Below are 15957 nucleotides of genomic sequence, written 5' to 3'. Positions count from 1 at the left end.
CAAGAAAAGGATTAGGCATGTGGTGTGTCTGTGCTCAGTCACTCAGTCATGTCCAATTCTTTGTGACCCCATGGATTGTCAGTGGAATTCTCCAGGCAAGAACACTGGAGTGGATTGCCATTTCCTTCTCAAGAGGGTCTTCCAGACCCAGGGATTGAACCTATCTCTTGTGTCTCCTGCATTGGCAAGCTGATTCTTTACCACTGTGCCACCTGGGAAGCCCCTTGGCACATAGTAGGTGCTCAATAAATGTTACATACAAGAGAGAAGAAGACAGTGGTGACTAACATTTATAGTGTACCTACTACACATCGGAGAAGGCAATGGCAAGCCACTCCAGTACTCTTGCTTAGAAAATCCCATGGACAGAGGAGCCTGGTAGGCTGCAGTCCATGGGGTCGCTACAAGTCAGACATGACTGAGCGACTTCACTTTCACTTTTCACTTTCACACATTGGAGAAGGAAATGGCAACCCACTCCAGTGATCTTGCCTTGAGAATCCCAGGGACAGGGAAGCCTGGTGGGCTGCTGTCTATGGGGTCGCACAGAGTCGGACACGACTGAAGTGACTTAGCAGCAGCAGCAGTACTACACATCAGAAACTTGGCTTCAGAAGGATGTATACTTTCATTTGCTCTTCACAAAAAGAGTGCTTAGATGAGCTATTTTTTTTTTTAAGTATTTAGCTTTTTAAAGCTTATAAACAGCATTGTCAGGGATAAGTCTAGAACTGAATCTCAACACATACCTTTTCCACCCTAACATATGTCTGACAAAACTGAGGGGAATAGTCATGCAAATGGCAACAACACATACTCACACTGGAGCAAATACATTAGGAGCAATTAAGGAGGGGGTGAATCATGGGGAGTTGCATGTTTAAACAGGGTGGAGGTGGGGAAAATCACCTTATGACCAGTCAATCAAGAAAAGTGTGGAGAATAAGGTGGAATTTCTGGAAAGATAGAAGGGAAGAAGCTTTCTTTGGCTCGGTGGGGAAAGATTCAAGGCAGGGGTGGCCTGGCTGAAGTTATCAGCATCCTGGTGCTAAATTGCTTCAGCTTGTCCGACTCTTTGTGACTCTTTGGACTGTAGCCCACCAGGCTCCTCTGTCCATGGGATTTCCCAGGCAAGAATACCGGAGTGGGTTGCCATTTCCTCCTCCAGGGGATCTTCCCCACCCAGGGACTGAACCCACATCTCTTATATCTCCTGCATTGGCAGGCGGGGTCTTTACCACTAGCGCCACCTGGATGGCTACTCAGTATCCTGGGATGGTACCAAAGAGGAACATGAAACAAAACAAAGGTACATAGGAAAGCAGGAATGAAGTGCTACAAAATCTGTCTACAGTCTTTGGAATAGGTGACCGAGTTCTACTTTTATTTCTTCTCCTTTGGTTCTGCTTTTTAAAGGCAGAAGATATCAATCTTGGCATGTGTTAAATCATAGATTGTTTGTATATATTTCAGCCTTATGATCAAAGTATCTAAGACAAAAGAGGTAGCATGAAATTAATAAAAGTAATTGTACTTCATTAAAAATGTTTACAACTATAAATGCAATTTAATAACAAATGAAAGTAGTAATGTTATGGATTATGAAGGAGACTTGGCGACATTTTCCCCAGGCATTGAGGGTATTCTTTTATCTTCCTACTTTTAAGTAATGGAACTTCAAACAGGAGAAGGCTGAGCAAAATCATGTCTACCCAGACCCAAAGGGCTGCCAGAGTCTAAGAGGATAGACTTGGAAACCCAATAAGTTAGAAACGCCTAGGGTGCTTGTTCGAATGCACCAACCCAGATCAACCGGTTAAGAATTCCTATGGATGGCACTTTAGAATCTGCATTTTTAACAAGCTCCAGAGAAAACTGTAAGGGGTATGTAACATGTGTGTGGGAGGCGATGGAATGCCCAGATGTAATGCAAAGTAGGAACACATGCATGCTTGGTGAAACATACCGAGTGCACTCTGGAGAGCTCCACTTACAGATAATTAAGCAGAAAGCCTCGGCCTCATAGGCATCATCATTATTTACTGTACTCCTCAATTAGAACACTTTGAATAGGTTCCAGCTTTGGTTCCCACGCAAAAGTTCCACCCACCTGCATCCCAGGAGGCCCTTTGAGTCCACATCTCTTTTAGTTTTAACCATTTAACTTAGATACAAACAGAACCATTTCTGAAAACAAACAAACAAACAAAATGGGTATTTTGTAGTCAGATATGTTCTGCTTGAACCGCACTGCCCAACCTCTGAGCAGTATGGTTCTGAAAAGGCTATTTAATTTCTCTGAACCTGTTTATTTTAAAAATACCGATACAATACCCTCCTTTTTAGATCTTTATGAAAATTCAGTGAAATAATACACACCAAATGTGAATTATGCATACACTGTCAGTTATAATGCCGGACACATAAATAGGAACTAAACAAACGTTAGTTTTGGGGCCTTTTTTTTCTGTCTATTTCAAAGACAAGTTAAGCACAAATGAGTTTAAAGTAACTTACTTAAAACTTGGGTGCTGCCTAATTCCCATACAACTGCTGCTGCTGCTGCTGCTGCGTCACTTCAGTCATGTCCGACTCTGTGTGACCCCATAGACAGAAGCCCACCAGGGTCCCCCGTCCCTGGGATTCTCCAGGCAAGATCACTGGAGTGGCTTGCCATTGCCTTCTCCGTCCCATACAACTAGTTGGGTTCTATTCATGTCATTCCTATTAAGGCCCTAACTTGCTTCAGTTGTGTCTGACTCTTTGAGACCCTATGGACTGTAGCCCGCCAGGCTCCTCTGTCCATGGGATTTTCAAGGCAAGAACACTGGAGTGGGTTGCCATTTCTTCCCAACCCAGGGATGGAACCTACGTCTCTTCTGTCTTCTGCATTGGCAGGAGGGTTCTTTACTAGCGCCACCTGGGTGGCTACAAAGGATCATCTTACAGGTCCAATCCCTATGCTGTCCAGGTGTGCATCTGAGATGCCTTGATAACAATTCCTGAACATCTGAGACTCTTGTTTTCAAATCAACAGTATAAAGCGAGGGTGCTAAATAAATTACTTTTAAAAACATGCAGTTTATTAAAAAAATAAAAGGGAGGGCAGGATGAAGAGAAGACAATGAGACCGTGGTAGAGATGACGATCTCTTCAGCAGGCCCTTCTCCGCCTCTCACTGAATTTCCAGTCTTTCTCTCTCCAGTTTCCACATGTCCACATCAGGATGAGTTGTCTGTAATCTGTCTGCTGTCTCCTTTCCTTTTTCTTTCCATTGTCTTTTTTCTCCTTCCTTGCCTCTACAAATATTTATTCACTGATTACCATGTGCAAGCCTCTGTACTGGCCCTGGGGATGCAGACATGAATACGAAACGTGGGCTCTGAAGAATACCAACAGGCACCAGGGAAGCTGAAAGGAGGGGTAACTGGCTCTGCCTGAAAGTTAGGGAAGGCTTCGAAGAGGAACTCTTGTGAGACTTTTGTTAATATGGAAAACGTTTGGGTAAGGTGCATTAAAAGGCAATAAAAAAGGGTGAACATTCCAATAGCAACACAAAGAAATTGGATGATTCTTCCCACAAGTAAAAATGATAAACTGTATGGTGGTGGTGGCTTAGTCACTCAGTCACATCTGACTCTTGCAACCCCACGGGCTGTAGCCCGCCAGGCTCCTCTCTCCATGGGATTTCTCAGGCAAGGATATTGCAGTGGGTTGCCATTTCCTTCTCCAGGGTACATTATGATTAATTGGGGCTTACCCAAGGAATGCCAAGTTGATTTAACATCTGAAAATTAATCAGTGGAACACACTATATTAATGCAAGATGAAAATCAGATGATCATTTTAATAGAAAATGAGAATTGCGTAAAGTGCAGCACTTATTCATGATAAAACCATAAAGAAAAGTAGTAAGAGACGGAATCCTCTTTAAGCTTATAAAGGGTATCTACAAAAAGCCTACAAATTAACATCATACTTAATGGTGAATGACTGTATACTTTTTCACTTAAGATCAGGAATTAGGCAAGGATTTCCATGCCACTTCTAGTCTATAGTCTACAGTCCTAGAGGTCTTATCCAGTGCACTCATGGAAGAAAACAAAGACAGACAAGGTAAGGGGGAAGTAAAACTGTCTTCCTGCAAAGATGGGCTGATGATGCATCTAGAAAAATCCCAAGAAATCTACCAAAAAAAAAAAAAGCTATTAGAATGATAAATGAACTTAGAAAGTTCTCAAGATAAAAATACAACACATAGTATTTCAATATTGTGATGGTTTTTAAATTTCCACAAATTCCTTGGCAATTTTCCCTTGAAAAGATAGATTCTAACATCCTCTTCTTGAGTGTGGACTAATCATAGCCACCTCCTTCTAATAAACAGAATGTGGTGGAGGTGACAGCATGTGACTTCTGAGATAGGTCATAATAGTCACTGCTGTTTCTGCCTGTTCTTTTGGATCACTTGGTTTGGGGGAACCAGGAGCCCTGTTTCAAGGATACTTGAGCAGTTCTACAGAGAGGCCCATGGAAGGGAATTGATTTGTCAGCAGCATCTTGTTGACTATGAAAGTGAGTCACCTTGGAAGTATATCCTTTCACTTCAGTTAAATTATCAGAGATTTCAGGCCCTCAGTCTCTGGGTCTTCGTAGACACAAGCCATTCTAGCTGGGTCCTATCTAAATTCCTTATCCATAGAGACTATGTGATGCTAAACAATTACTGTCATTCCTTCAAGTCAAGAATTTGGGGCATGACTTGTTACGTGGTGATAGCTAACTAATGCAAACATACAAGCAATGAACAATTGGAAAAGTGAGTAAAAAACTGATTCTGATTACAGTAGCATCAAAATTCACTTAGGATTCAGATTAGTTTAAGGTATGTAAGACCGATATACTAAAAACTACAAAAAAAAATTGCTCAAATTAAAGAAGAAGACCTAAATAAATAGAGAAACAATATTTTTGGATGGGAAGACTCAGGATTACTGACATGTTGATTCTCTCTGATTGATTTAAAGCTTCAATGCAATAGAAATCAACAGACCTTTTTTTTGACATGAACACATTTTATTTTTAATACAATTTCTAAAAGGTTACACTTCATTTACACCTATTACAAAATATTTGCTGTATTCCCTGAGTTGTAAAATGCACCCTGTAACCTATCTTACAGCCTATAGTTTGTACCTCCCAGTCCCTCTACCCTCTGTAAACCCTCTCTCCTCCCCACTAGTAACAACTAATTTGTTCTCTGTATCATGAGTCTTCTTTTCTTGTTATATTCACTAGTTTGTTGTATTTTTTAGATTCCACGTATAAGTGATTTCATATGGTATTTGTCTTTCTCTGTCTGACATAAGTGAAATAATTCACTTAGCATAATGCCTTTCAAGTCCATCCATGTTTTTCCAAATGGCAAAATTTCATTCTTTTTATGGCTGAATGGTATTCCATTGTGTGTGTGTGTGTGTATATATATATATATATAATATATATATACCACATCTTCTCTATCAGTCATCTGTTGATGAACACTTAGATTGCTTCCATGTCTTAGCAATTGTAAATAATGCTGCTATGAACACTGGGGGACACATATCTTTTCAAGGTAGTGTTTCTGGCTTTTTTTGGGGGGGAGGATATGTATCCAGGAGTGGAATTGCTGGGTCATATGATAGTTGTAGTTTTAGAGGAACTTCCATACTGCTTTCCATGGTGGCTGCACCAATACAGATTTCCACCAACCAGTGTACAAGGGTTCACTTTTCCCCACATCCATTAGAGATACTGAATATAGTTCCTTGTGTCATACAGTAAGGTCCTTATTAGTCATCTATTTTACATATGTGTTGTCTGTTTAAGTCGTGTCTGACTCTTTTGCGACCCCATGGACTGTAGCCTGCCAGGCTCCTCTGTCCATGGAATTTTCCAGGCAAGAGTACTGGAGTGGATTGCCATTTCCTCCTCCAGGGAGTACATAGTGATAGTGGCAGAAACTAAGGATCCAGACAAGTATATAACCTTTTGTAAAAATTGGTTTTCAAATTAATTAATTAATTAATTTTTGGCTGTGCTGGGTCTGTGTTGCTGCAAGCAGGCTTTCTCTATTTGCAGTACATGGGCTTCTCATTATGGTGGCTTCTCTTGTTGCAAAGCATGGACTCTAGGCACATGGGCTTCAGTAACTGTGGCGCACAGGCTTAGCTGCCGTTTGGCATGTGGAATCTTGCCGGACAAGTGATCAAACCTGTTGCCCTTGCATGGACAGCAGATTCTTATCCACTGGACCACTAAGGATGTCCCAGTGTATAACCTTTCATCTGGGAAGTGTTCCCGAGCTATAGTGAGGCCAATGGGGTGTGCCAGCATGATGTCTCCCAGCTTATGTTCCCATGCTGTGTCTCCTTAGCCTCTAGAGGGGTGGAAAACCTGAAGCCTGTCTGAAGCTGAAGCTCCAGGCTAAGTAAATAGGTCTTTTTCACAGGAATACTTGGGTTTTATTTTCACTTGCTGTCTGTGCAGTGCCCTGGGGGTGTTTGCCTGCTGAGAATTGTCTTTCTGATGGTTACAGCCCTGTGAAGCTCAGGAATGCCAGTGTCCTTGGCCAGCAAGGCCAAGGGATCAAAAGGTATCCCCTGTGTGGACTTCACGTGCTCAGTGGCTTTAGCAAGACTGCTGGGGAGTGTAGCGGGTGGGGCACGCCCACTGGCTTAAGACAGCTCTCCAGCCCCAGCCAGGAGGTGGGGGAGTGGTGCAACCACTGTGCCTGCAGACCTCAGCAAGGACGTGGGACACTGTCACCACCATTCACCCCTGCCTGCTTAGCTAGGCAGTTGGGAGGGTGTTGTATCCAAGCTCACCAACCTGTTCTAGCATGCTAGGTGGAGTGCAACAACCAGGTCCATCAGTGCCTCTGCCTTTGGGAGGTTGTTTTTTTTTTTTTTTTCTCTTATTTTTGGCTGTGCTGGATCTTGGTTGCTGTGCAAGCTTTTCTCTAGTTGAGGCGAGTGGGGACTACTCTCTAATTGCAGTGCATGGGCTTCTCATTGCTGTGGCTTCTCTCGTGGTGGAGCATGGGCTCTAGGGCACATGGGCTTGGTAGTTGCGGCTCCCTGGCTCTAGCGCACAGGCTCAGGAGCTGTGGCACACAGGTTTAGTTGCTCTGCGGCATGTGGGATCTTCCCAGACCAGGGATCGAACCCGCATCCCCTGCACTGGCAGGCAGATTCTTTACCACTGAGCTACCAGGGAAGCCCAGGAGCTTTTCAATTGTTCCTTGCCTTTCCAGCTGATGCCTTCAGATTGACAATGAATCTCCTTCATGTATGGCCCTTTCCAAGCTACTGTTATTCTGCTTGCTCTGGGGGTAAGACCACATGCAAAATCCTTTAATAGGGGAATGTCACATTCCTATAGCACTTTGGAACCCTTGGAGCTCAGCCCTGTTGGGTCTCTAAGCCAGGAGTTTTGGGGGCTCATCTTTCTGGGGCAGACCCCAGGGGCTGGGGTGCTTGGGGTGTGGCACCAATCCCTCACTTCCTCTGGAAAAGTGGGTAGGCTCATGAGAGTCCTCCTTGTCCAGTGTTGCTGCATACAATAAGGGGAGGTCTTTTGCAAGACCATGTCTCTGCCTCTCCTACCTGCCTCAATGTGTTCCTTTTATTTTGTGCTGTGGGAAGAATTTTGTCTAGTTTTCAGATTTTTTTTCAGAGGGAAATGTCCCATACTAAGCTGTAGATTTAGTGTGTCCATGAAAGCCCATGAGTTCAGAATTTTTCTACTCTGTCATCCTGGACACTGCCTTAAAACCTTTCTAAATTAAAATGGGGGATATTATATTAATTTGTTTCCTTGAACAACCTCCTCTATTTTTATGAAGTCAGCCGGGACTCTTGGTGAACACAGAGCATGAAATTGGCTTGAATAAGTCTGGGTGTGCTGGGGTAAGCAAATCCTTTTGCAATATTGACCAAGGCACTGTGAAAGATTACTAATGCTCCTCCTATCCTCCTATGCTGGAGGACAGTTTTGAGAGTGCCCTTGTGTAATAATTCTTACTGGGCAATTATCCCTCAAGGATTTTGGCAAGAACAACAGGAATATACGGAAAATCAAGTAACTCAGCAGTCATATTTTTTTATCTTCTTGAAGATGAATATCAATCTTCTATCCATATATTGATCTATAACATGTTACGTGGTTTGAGTTGCCTGGATTGTTGCCTCAGCCTTCTACACTTTCTGTTGGAAGCCTTTCTTGTCCAACGCTCAGGAGCTTGGCATTTTGTAATTTGAAAATGTAAATCTATTAATGTCACTTCACTTATCACTTTAATGGTCTTGCATTGCCCTTCATTCCCTCCCTCTGGGCTTCTCTGTACTTTTTCTTGCCTACAGGCTTTTACATGTGCTATGTTCCACGTGGAACATTCCATCACATTCCATCACATATCCCAATCGGTCTCGTTAATTTATACTCGCTTTTGTGTCTTAACATAAACTTTACTTTCTCTTAAAAGTTTCCTCATTATCCCCAAACTACTCTTCCCTATTATTACACAAATTACACTTTAAGCATTGCTTTCTTTTATTTGTCTCTCTTTTTTACCAGAAGGTAAAATTTTGTTAGAATAGAGACCGTCTGTCCTGTTTTTCATCACAAATACTCTGTCTAGCACATCTTAACGGAAAATTGTAGATGAATAAATTATATCATGACTTGATCTATCAGTTCTGACTCAACAATTCTTAGTATATTTATCCATATTAGGAAGAACTTCCAGGTCTTGCTACTCTGAATACAAAACCAACATCATGATCCTAACTCACTCAATCTACCGTGGCATTCCTCCACCAAAAAAAACAAGTTACCCAGCTTCTTTTCTGGGATCAACAGCACCTTCACATGGCATAGAGTTCACGGCAAAGCTTAGTTCCATACCTATTGAATGAATCTGATGTGGTTGATCCCTTAATTAAACAATTCTTTGTAATATAAATAAAATACTATATGGTTTTCATGTTTGCTGTTGAGAACAAAGCAGTTTAGTTAGAGAAATTATGAATTACACTGCTCCACTGGCTCCTATAAAAACATCTTGGAGTAAGAAAGATGTATTTTGATTTCTCTCAGTTAAATATATACTTCTGTATCTGTCTATTCTGGAAGAAAATCAACCCTGAATATTCATTGGAAGGACTGATGCTGAAGCTGAAGTTCCAATACTTTGGCTGACTCGAAGAGCCAGCTCACTGGAAAAGACCCTGATGCTGGAGAAGATTGAAGGCAGGAGGAGAATGGGGACAACAGAGGATGAGATGGTTGAATGGCATCACTGACTCAATGGACATGAGTTTGAACAACCTCCAGGAGATGGAAGGACAGGGAATCCTGGTGTGCTGCAATCCATGGGTCACAAAGAGTCAGACACAACTAAGCAACTGAACAACAATAATCAGTTCAGTTCAGTTCAGTTGCTCAGTCGTGTCCGACTCTTTGCGGCCCCATGAATCATAGCACGCCAGGCCTCCCTGTCCATCACCAACTCCCGGAGTTCACTCAAACTCATGTCCATAGAGTCAGTGATGCCATCCAGCCATCTCATTCTCTGTCGTCCCCGTCTCCTCCTGCCCCCAATCCCTCCCAGCATCAGTCTTTTCCAGTGAGTCAACTCTTCGCATGAGGTGGCCAAAGTATTAGAGTTTCAGCTTTAGCATCAGTCCTTCCAATGAACACCCAGGATTGATCTCCTTTAGAATGGACTGGTTGGATCTCCTTGCAGTATAAGGGACTCTCAAGAGTCTTCTCCAGCACCACAGTCCAAAAGCATAAATTCTTCGGTGATCAGCTTTCTTCACAGTCCAACTCTCACATCCATACATGACCACGGGAAAAACCAGAGCCTTTGACTAGACGGACCTTGGTTGGCAAAGTAATGTCTCTGCTTTTTACTATGCTATCTAGGTTGGTCATAACTTTCCTTCCAAGGAGTAAGCGTCTTTTAATTTCATGGCTGCAATCAGCATCTGCAGTGATTTTGGAGCCCCCCAAAATAAAGTCTGACACTGTTTCCACTGTTTCCCCAAATATTTCCCATGAAGTGATGGGACCAGATGCCATGATCTGAGTTTTCTGAATGTTGAACTTCAAGCCAAACTTTTCACTCTCCTCTTTCACTTTTATCAAGAGGCCTTTGAGTTCCTCTTCACTTTCTGCCATAAGGGTTGTGTCATCTGCATATCTGAGGTTATTGATATTTCTCCTGGCAATCTTGATTCCAGCTTGAGCTTCTTCCAGCCCAGCGTTCCTCATGATGTACTCTGCATAGAAGTTAAATAAGCAGGGTGACAAGATACAACCTTGACGCACTCCTTTTCCTATTTGGAACCAGTCTGTTGTTCCATGTCCAGTTCTAACTATTGCTTCCTGACCTGCATACAGGTTTCTCAAGAGGCAGGTCAGGTGGTCTGGGATTCCCTTCTCTTTCAGAATGTTCCACAGTTTATTGTGATCCACACAGTCAAAGGCTTTGGCATAGTCAATGAAGCAGAAATAGATGTTTTTCTGGAACTCCCTTGCTTTCTCCATGATCCAGCGGATGTTGGCAAATTGATCTCTGGTTTCTCTGCCTTTTCTAAAACCTGCTTGAACATCTGGGAGTTCATGGTTCACATATTGCTGAAGCCTGGCTTCGAGAATTTTGAGCATGGCTTTACTAGAGTGTGCTGCTGCTGGTAGTTTGAGCATTCTTTGGCATTGCCTTTCTTTGGGATTGGAATGAAGACTGACCTTTTCCAGTCCTGTGGCCACTGCTGAGTTTTCCAAATTTGCTGGCATATTGAGTGCAGCACTTTCACAGCATCATCTTTCAGGATTTGAAATAGCTCAATTGGAATTCCACCACCTCCACTAGCTTTGTTCAGAGTGAAGCTCTCTAAGGCCCACTTGACTTCACATTCCAATATGCCTGGCTCCACGTGAGTGATCACGCCATCGTGATTACCTTGGTTGTGAAGATCTTTTTTGTACAGTTCTGTGTATTCTTGCCACCTCTTCTTAATATCTTCTGCTTCTGTTAGGTCCATACCATTTCTGTCTTTTATCGAGCCCATCTTTGCATGAAATGTTCCCTTGATATCTTTAATTTTCTTGAAGAGATCTCTTGTTTTTCCTATTCTGTTGTTTTCCTCTATTTCCTTGCATTGATCGCTGAGGAAGGCTTTCTCATCTCTCCTTGCTATTCTTTGGAACTCTGCATTCAGATGCTTATATCTTTCCTTTTCTCCTTTGCTTTTCACTTCTCTTCTTTTCACAGATATTTGTAAGGCCTCCTCAGACAGCCATTTTACTTTTTTGCATTTCTTTTCCATGGGGATGGTCTTGGTCCCTGTCTCCTATACAGTGTCACGAACCCCCATCCATAGTTTATCAGGCACTCTATCTATCAGATCTAGTCCCTTAAATCTATTCCTCACTTCCACTGTATAATCATAAGGGATTTGATTTAGGTCATACCTGAATGGTCTAGTGGTTTTCCCTACTTTCTTCAATTTAAGTCTGAATTTGGCAATAAATATTAGCAAGCCAAACATTTTCACATTTAATCCCTCCATGTCCTTCTCCCTCACTACTTTTGGGATCCAGGACTGTTAAAATTGGAGAGATTTGAAAGCAAAGATTTCAGGTAGCTGTTGAATTTTGCATTTTATCAAAAATAGGAGGAAGAGTAGGAATGGTTCATTGTCTCAGTATCTTGCTGTCCTTAAATTTTGGAACAAAGAGCCAAAACATGGTCTAACTTGCAGAAAGGTCTAACTCAGTCCCCCTCAATACTAAAACAATTCAGCAAACAAAAACAAAGATGAAATCCAAGTGGTCTCAAAGGAAGGATCAGGTCACAAAGACAGTAAAACAGAACACTATTCCCCTGGTCAGAATTCCTGATAGAGTAAAGCTAGTATTATCAAGAACAACAGAACCAGAAGAGGCAATAATACTCTGACAAAAATACGCTTTCAAAGGTAGATATGACAGGTGGTTGGTACAACCACCCTGTAAGTTGCATATTTGTAATTAGAGGTTAATGTCCACATCATATCCGTGTAGCACACTTGGGTGTTTGGTAAGAACTTCCCCCTTGTCTTTTTGTTGGTGATGTTTCCTGAAGAGGCTGCAAACCAGCTGTTGAGGGCAATTCAGTTATCAGATACAATTTTAGGGGTTTACACAGTGGGTTTTGTTGCTTAAATCCATATTTCTCTCTTGAGAAGCTAGAGGATGTGGAAATACTGATCTCCAGGACATGTCTGGGTGACAACAGTCAGTAGGTGCTGAACAGCTGACTCCCTTTCAATGGACCCTTTACTAACAATTGTTTCCACTTCTATTTACTTTTACTGATCCCTTTTATTCACTTCTATCACCTTCTTGTCTCCTTCCGGCATGCATGTGTGCATGCTCAGAATCTTCAGTTGTCCAACTCTGTGACTCCATGGACTGTAGCCAACCAGGCTCCTTTGTCCATGAGATTCTCCAGGCAGGAATACTGGAGTGGGTTGCCATGCCCTCCTTCAGGAGATCTTCCTAACCCAGGGATTGAACCCACACCTCTAATGTCTCCTGCATTGGCAAGTGGTTCTTTACCATTAGCACCACAGGCATGAGACCCCTGGGAAGCCCCCTGCTTTAGGCACAGGAGTTTGCAATTCCTACTCTACAAAGACTATCCCTTCTCATCCGTCTCTACTTGCTCAAATTCTAGTCATCATTCATGGTTCATCTCAAATATAAACTCTTTTCCTTTTCCCAACAATCCGATGTGAGTTATCCCTATCTTGAATACTCAAAACATGTCTAACACTTCTTTTGTAGCCTATACAGTATTCAGCAGTAATATTGTTATTTATCTTGTTAGTATAAGACCTATAAACTTGCACATTCAGTCACTCATTCATTCAGCAAAAATTTATTTAAGTACATATTGCCACACACAAGGTAAAGTCCTGTGGATATTGCAAAGAATAAGAGAAAAGGGTAAATCAACCATACTTCGACTAAAAAATCATAAAAAAGAGAACTGGAGACAGGCTCTCAAGGAGAAACTGCAATCAGGATCTTTCTTGTTCATCTTTGCTTCCACTGCAGAGCCTCAAAAAGTGACTTGTACTTAATAAATACTCAGTTGGCATTTGTAGAAGTGAATTTCTGACAACCCTCTTAACATAGTTTATGACGTAGTACTTTAAGTAAAAGTAATAGAGTTATATTTCTTCAAACAGCACTCTAAAAACCAGTTTTCATTAATATATGCTAATCACTAAACATTTTTTCATCCATTCCAGTTACTCTGAATCACCAGTGTTTTATCCTGAAATAGGACTCAAAGTACTGAGATGTCCCTCTAAATTTAGTTACCTGGGTAACTGCTGAAAGAGAGGCGACTGCTGCTGGTGTCTTTATCGACGATGTTGAAGTCCCAGTGTTTGTATATCCTGAGCATGGCTGCATATGTGTACCAGCTTGAGTGAGCAAAAAAAATGTTCTCAAATCCAGGAAGAACCTATAGCCAGAATCACAGTGAAGTAAACAGATAACTGCAAATGTGGGAGATGTACATCTACTGAGGTGTTTACTGTTATATTTGGTAGTGGAAAATTAACCTTTAATGTACACAAGACAGATTCTGTCCTAGCTTCCAAAATGGAAGATTCTGGAAGGTAGGAGTGGCAGGTACATACAGCATGAGAAAAATGATGGAAGAAACAGAAGTGTTGTGTGCATGCTAAGTTGCTTTAGTTGTGTCTGACTCTTTGCGACCCCATGGACTGTAGCCTGCCAGGGTCCTCTGTCCATGGGATTCTCCAGGCAAGAATACTGGAGTGGGTTGCCATGCCCTCCTCCAAGGGATCTTGCTGACTCAGGGATTGAAGCGTCTCTTGCATCTCCTGCATTGGCAGGTGGGTTCTTTACCACTAGCGTCCAAACAGAGTCAACATCATGTACATCCAACTCCTCTATCAGTTCCTTCCAGTTCTTAACTTCCATGACAGAGGAACCCATGAGGTGGTATGTAACTGCAGCAGGGGTGATGAGATCCCATGTTTGGGTGACGTATAGAAAGAATCTCCACGGACCAGAAAAAGGACAAAGAGAAAGGCTACCGAGTGACTCACCTTAATAAGCGCAGAGCAATGTCCCATGTCCCATCTCTTAAAAAACTTCAGGCTGGAGTTTTTTGTGGGAGAAAGTGAGGGAATCAGATCCAGCAGGTCTCCAATAGCATTCAGGAACTGAATCTGGAACAGGGTTATGGGCTAGGGAAAGACAAAGACTGCACTTAACATTGATTTGATACTATCACATGTCATTTTCTGTTGGGAGGGTTCCTCTTGTTAGGTATCCACTACATCATTACTTTGTGAAGGGTCCCTCATGTAACAGATACCAAGATTTTTTTGTACTTTATAAAATAATTTTTATTGCTTTATAGTTTACGAGACGTTTTAGCCTTTTATACACACATTCGAGGAGTGGGTCCCGGGACAGGAAAACAAACAGAGCACTCTGCTTGCATTTCTCTACCACAAGTTTTTTCAGTCTTGGCATGAGTGATACATATGTACGTGTGTGCAACCCCAGTCGTGTCTGACTGTAGCCTGGACTGTAGCCTGCCAGGCTTCCCTGTCCATGGGACTTCCCGGGAAAGAACACTGGAGTGGGTTGCCATAAGGTCTATAGTGGAAATTCTTTTGACTCCTCTTCACTGTTTGCTCAAACCTCAGTCCTAAACCTTCAGCTTACCACTTGAATTGGTTTCTAGCGTAACTCTCTAGACTTTTAAAAATGCCTTGTGCTGTGCTAAGTTGCTTCAGTCCTGTACAACTTTGCAACCCTATGGAGTGTAGCCTACCAGGCTCCTCTGTCCATGGGGATTCACCAGGCAAGAATACTGGAATGGGTTGCCATGCCCTCCTCCAAGGAATCTTTTAAAAATGCCTTACAAATACATTTTTTAAAACATAAATTATAATATATTTTATGTGCTTCTTTTCACCTTGATTTTTTTTTCCCTCTTCCTATCTTTTGATATCTTGGGGACCTTTCCATACTGGATGTAAAAATGTTCCTCATTCTTTTAAACAGTATGTCAATGAATGGATGCATTATAATGTTTTTAATCAGTATTTTACTGATGGACCTTCAGGTGGTTTCTAGTCTTTTACTATTGAAGACAGTCTTCCAATAATCAGCCTTGGACACATTATTTTCTATGTGTGTGACTTGGTGTAGAACAGATTTCTAGAGATGATTTTGGTTTTAATAGATATTTCCATATTATCTTCACAGGGCTTATTTCAATTATACTATTACAGCCTCAACAATGAATTAAACAATTAGTTTATTTCCAATTTGATAAGGAAAAACAGTATCTGGTAGCTACATTTAATGTAGACCATTTTTAAAGTCTTTATTGAATTTGTTACAATATTGCTTCTGTTTTATGTGTGTTTTTTTGGCCATGAGGCATGTGGGATCTTAGTTCCCCAATCAGGGATCGAACCCCCTGCACTGGAAGACGAAGTCTTAGCCACTAGACTGCCAGGGAAATCCCCTCACTGTAGTTTACCTTGGCATTTATGAATACGGCTGAGTATATATTTAAGAATCTTTGGATTTACTTTTTGTGATCTGTTAACATGCTTTATTTTTCTACTAGGTTATTATTTTTTATCTACTTTTAAGAGCTCTTTAAGTCTGATATGAATTGCAAGATTTTTTCAGTTTGTAATTTGCCTTTAAATTTTTTGCCTTTATTTTAAAAATCAAGAATGATATCATACATATAAAAGAATGAAGATGTATATGCACATTTTAAGAAAAAATAATAAAAATAAACTCCTATGTACCTGCATCCCAGTTAAAAAATAGAATATTTTAAGTAGAATATTA

The 15957-nt window shown here is 41.5% G+C and overlaps 1 protein-coding gene across 2 annotated transcripts in view; it reads right to left on the bottom strand.

Moving 5' to 3' along the window:
• PLBD1 (phospholipase B domain containing 1) overlaps positions 1-15957 on the bottom strand; it is an 85338-nt gene that overhangs the window by 25875 nt on the left and 43506 nt on the right. For both annotated transcript variants that reach the window (XM_088837305.1, XM_088837306.1), the window contains exons 5-6: positions 14181-14321; positions 13423-13567 (exon numbers count right to left, since the gene is read on the bottom strand). In XM_088837305.1, coding sequence (XP_088693431.1) covers positions 13423-13567; positions 14181-14321 — 286 coding nt within the window. The remainder of the gene's footprint in view (positions 1-13422; positions 13568-14180; positions 14322-15957) is intronic.

This window comes from Moschus berezovskii, chromosome 6, assembly GCF_049115385.1.
Source record: "Moschus berezovskii isolate FMDL1 chromosome 6, NW_MosBer_1.0, whole genome shotgun sequence".
Taxonomy (NCBI): Eukaryota; Metazoa; Chordata; class Mammalia; order Artiodactyla; family Moschidae; genus Moschus; species Moschus berezovskii.
This window is presented reverse-complemented; position numbering and strand designations above follow the sequence as displayed.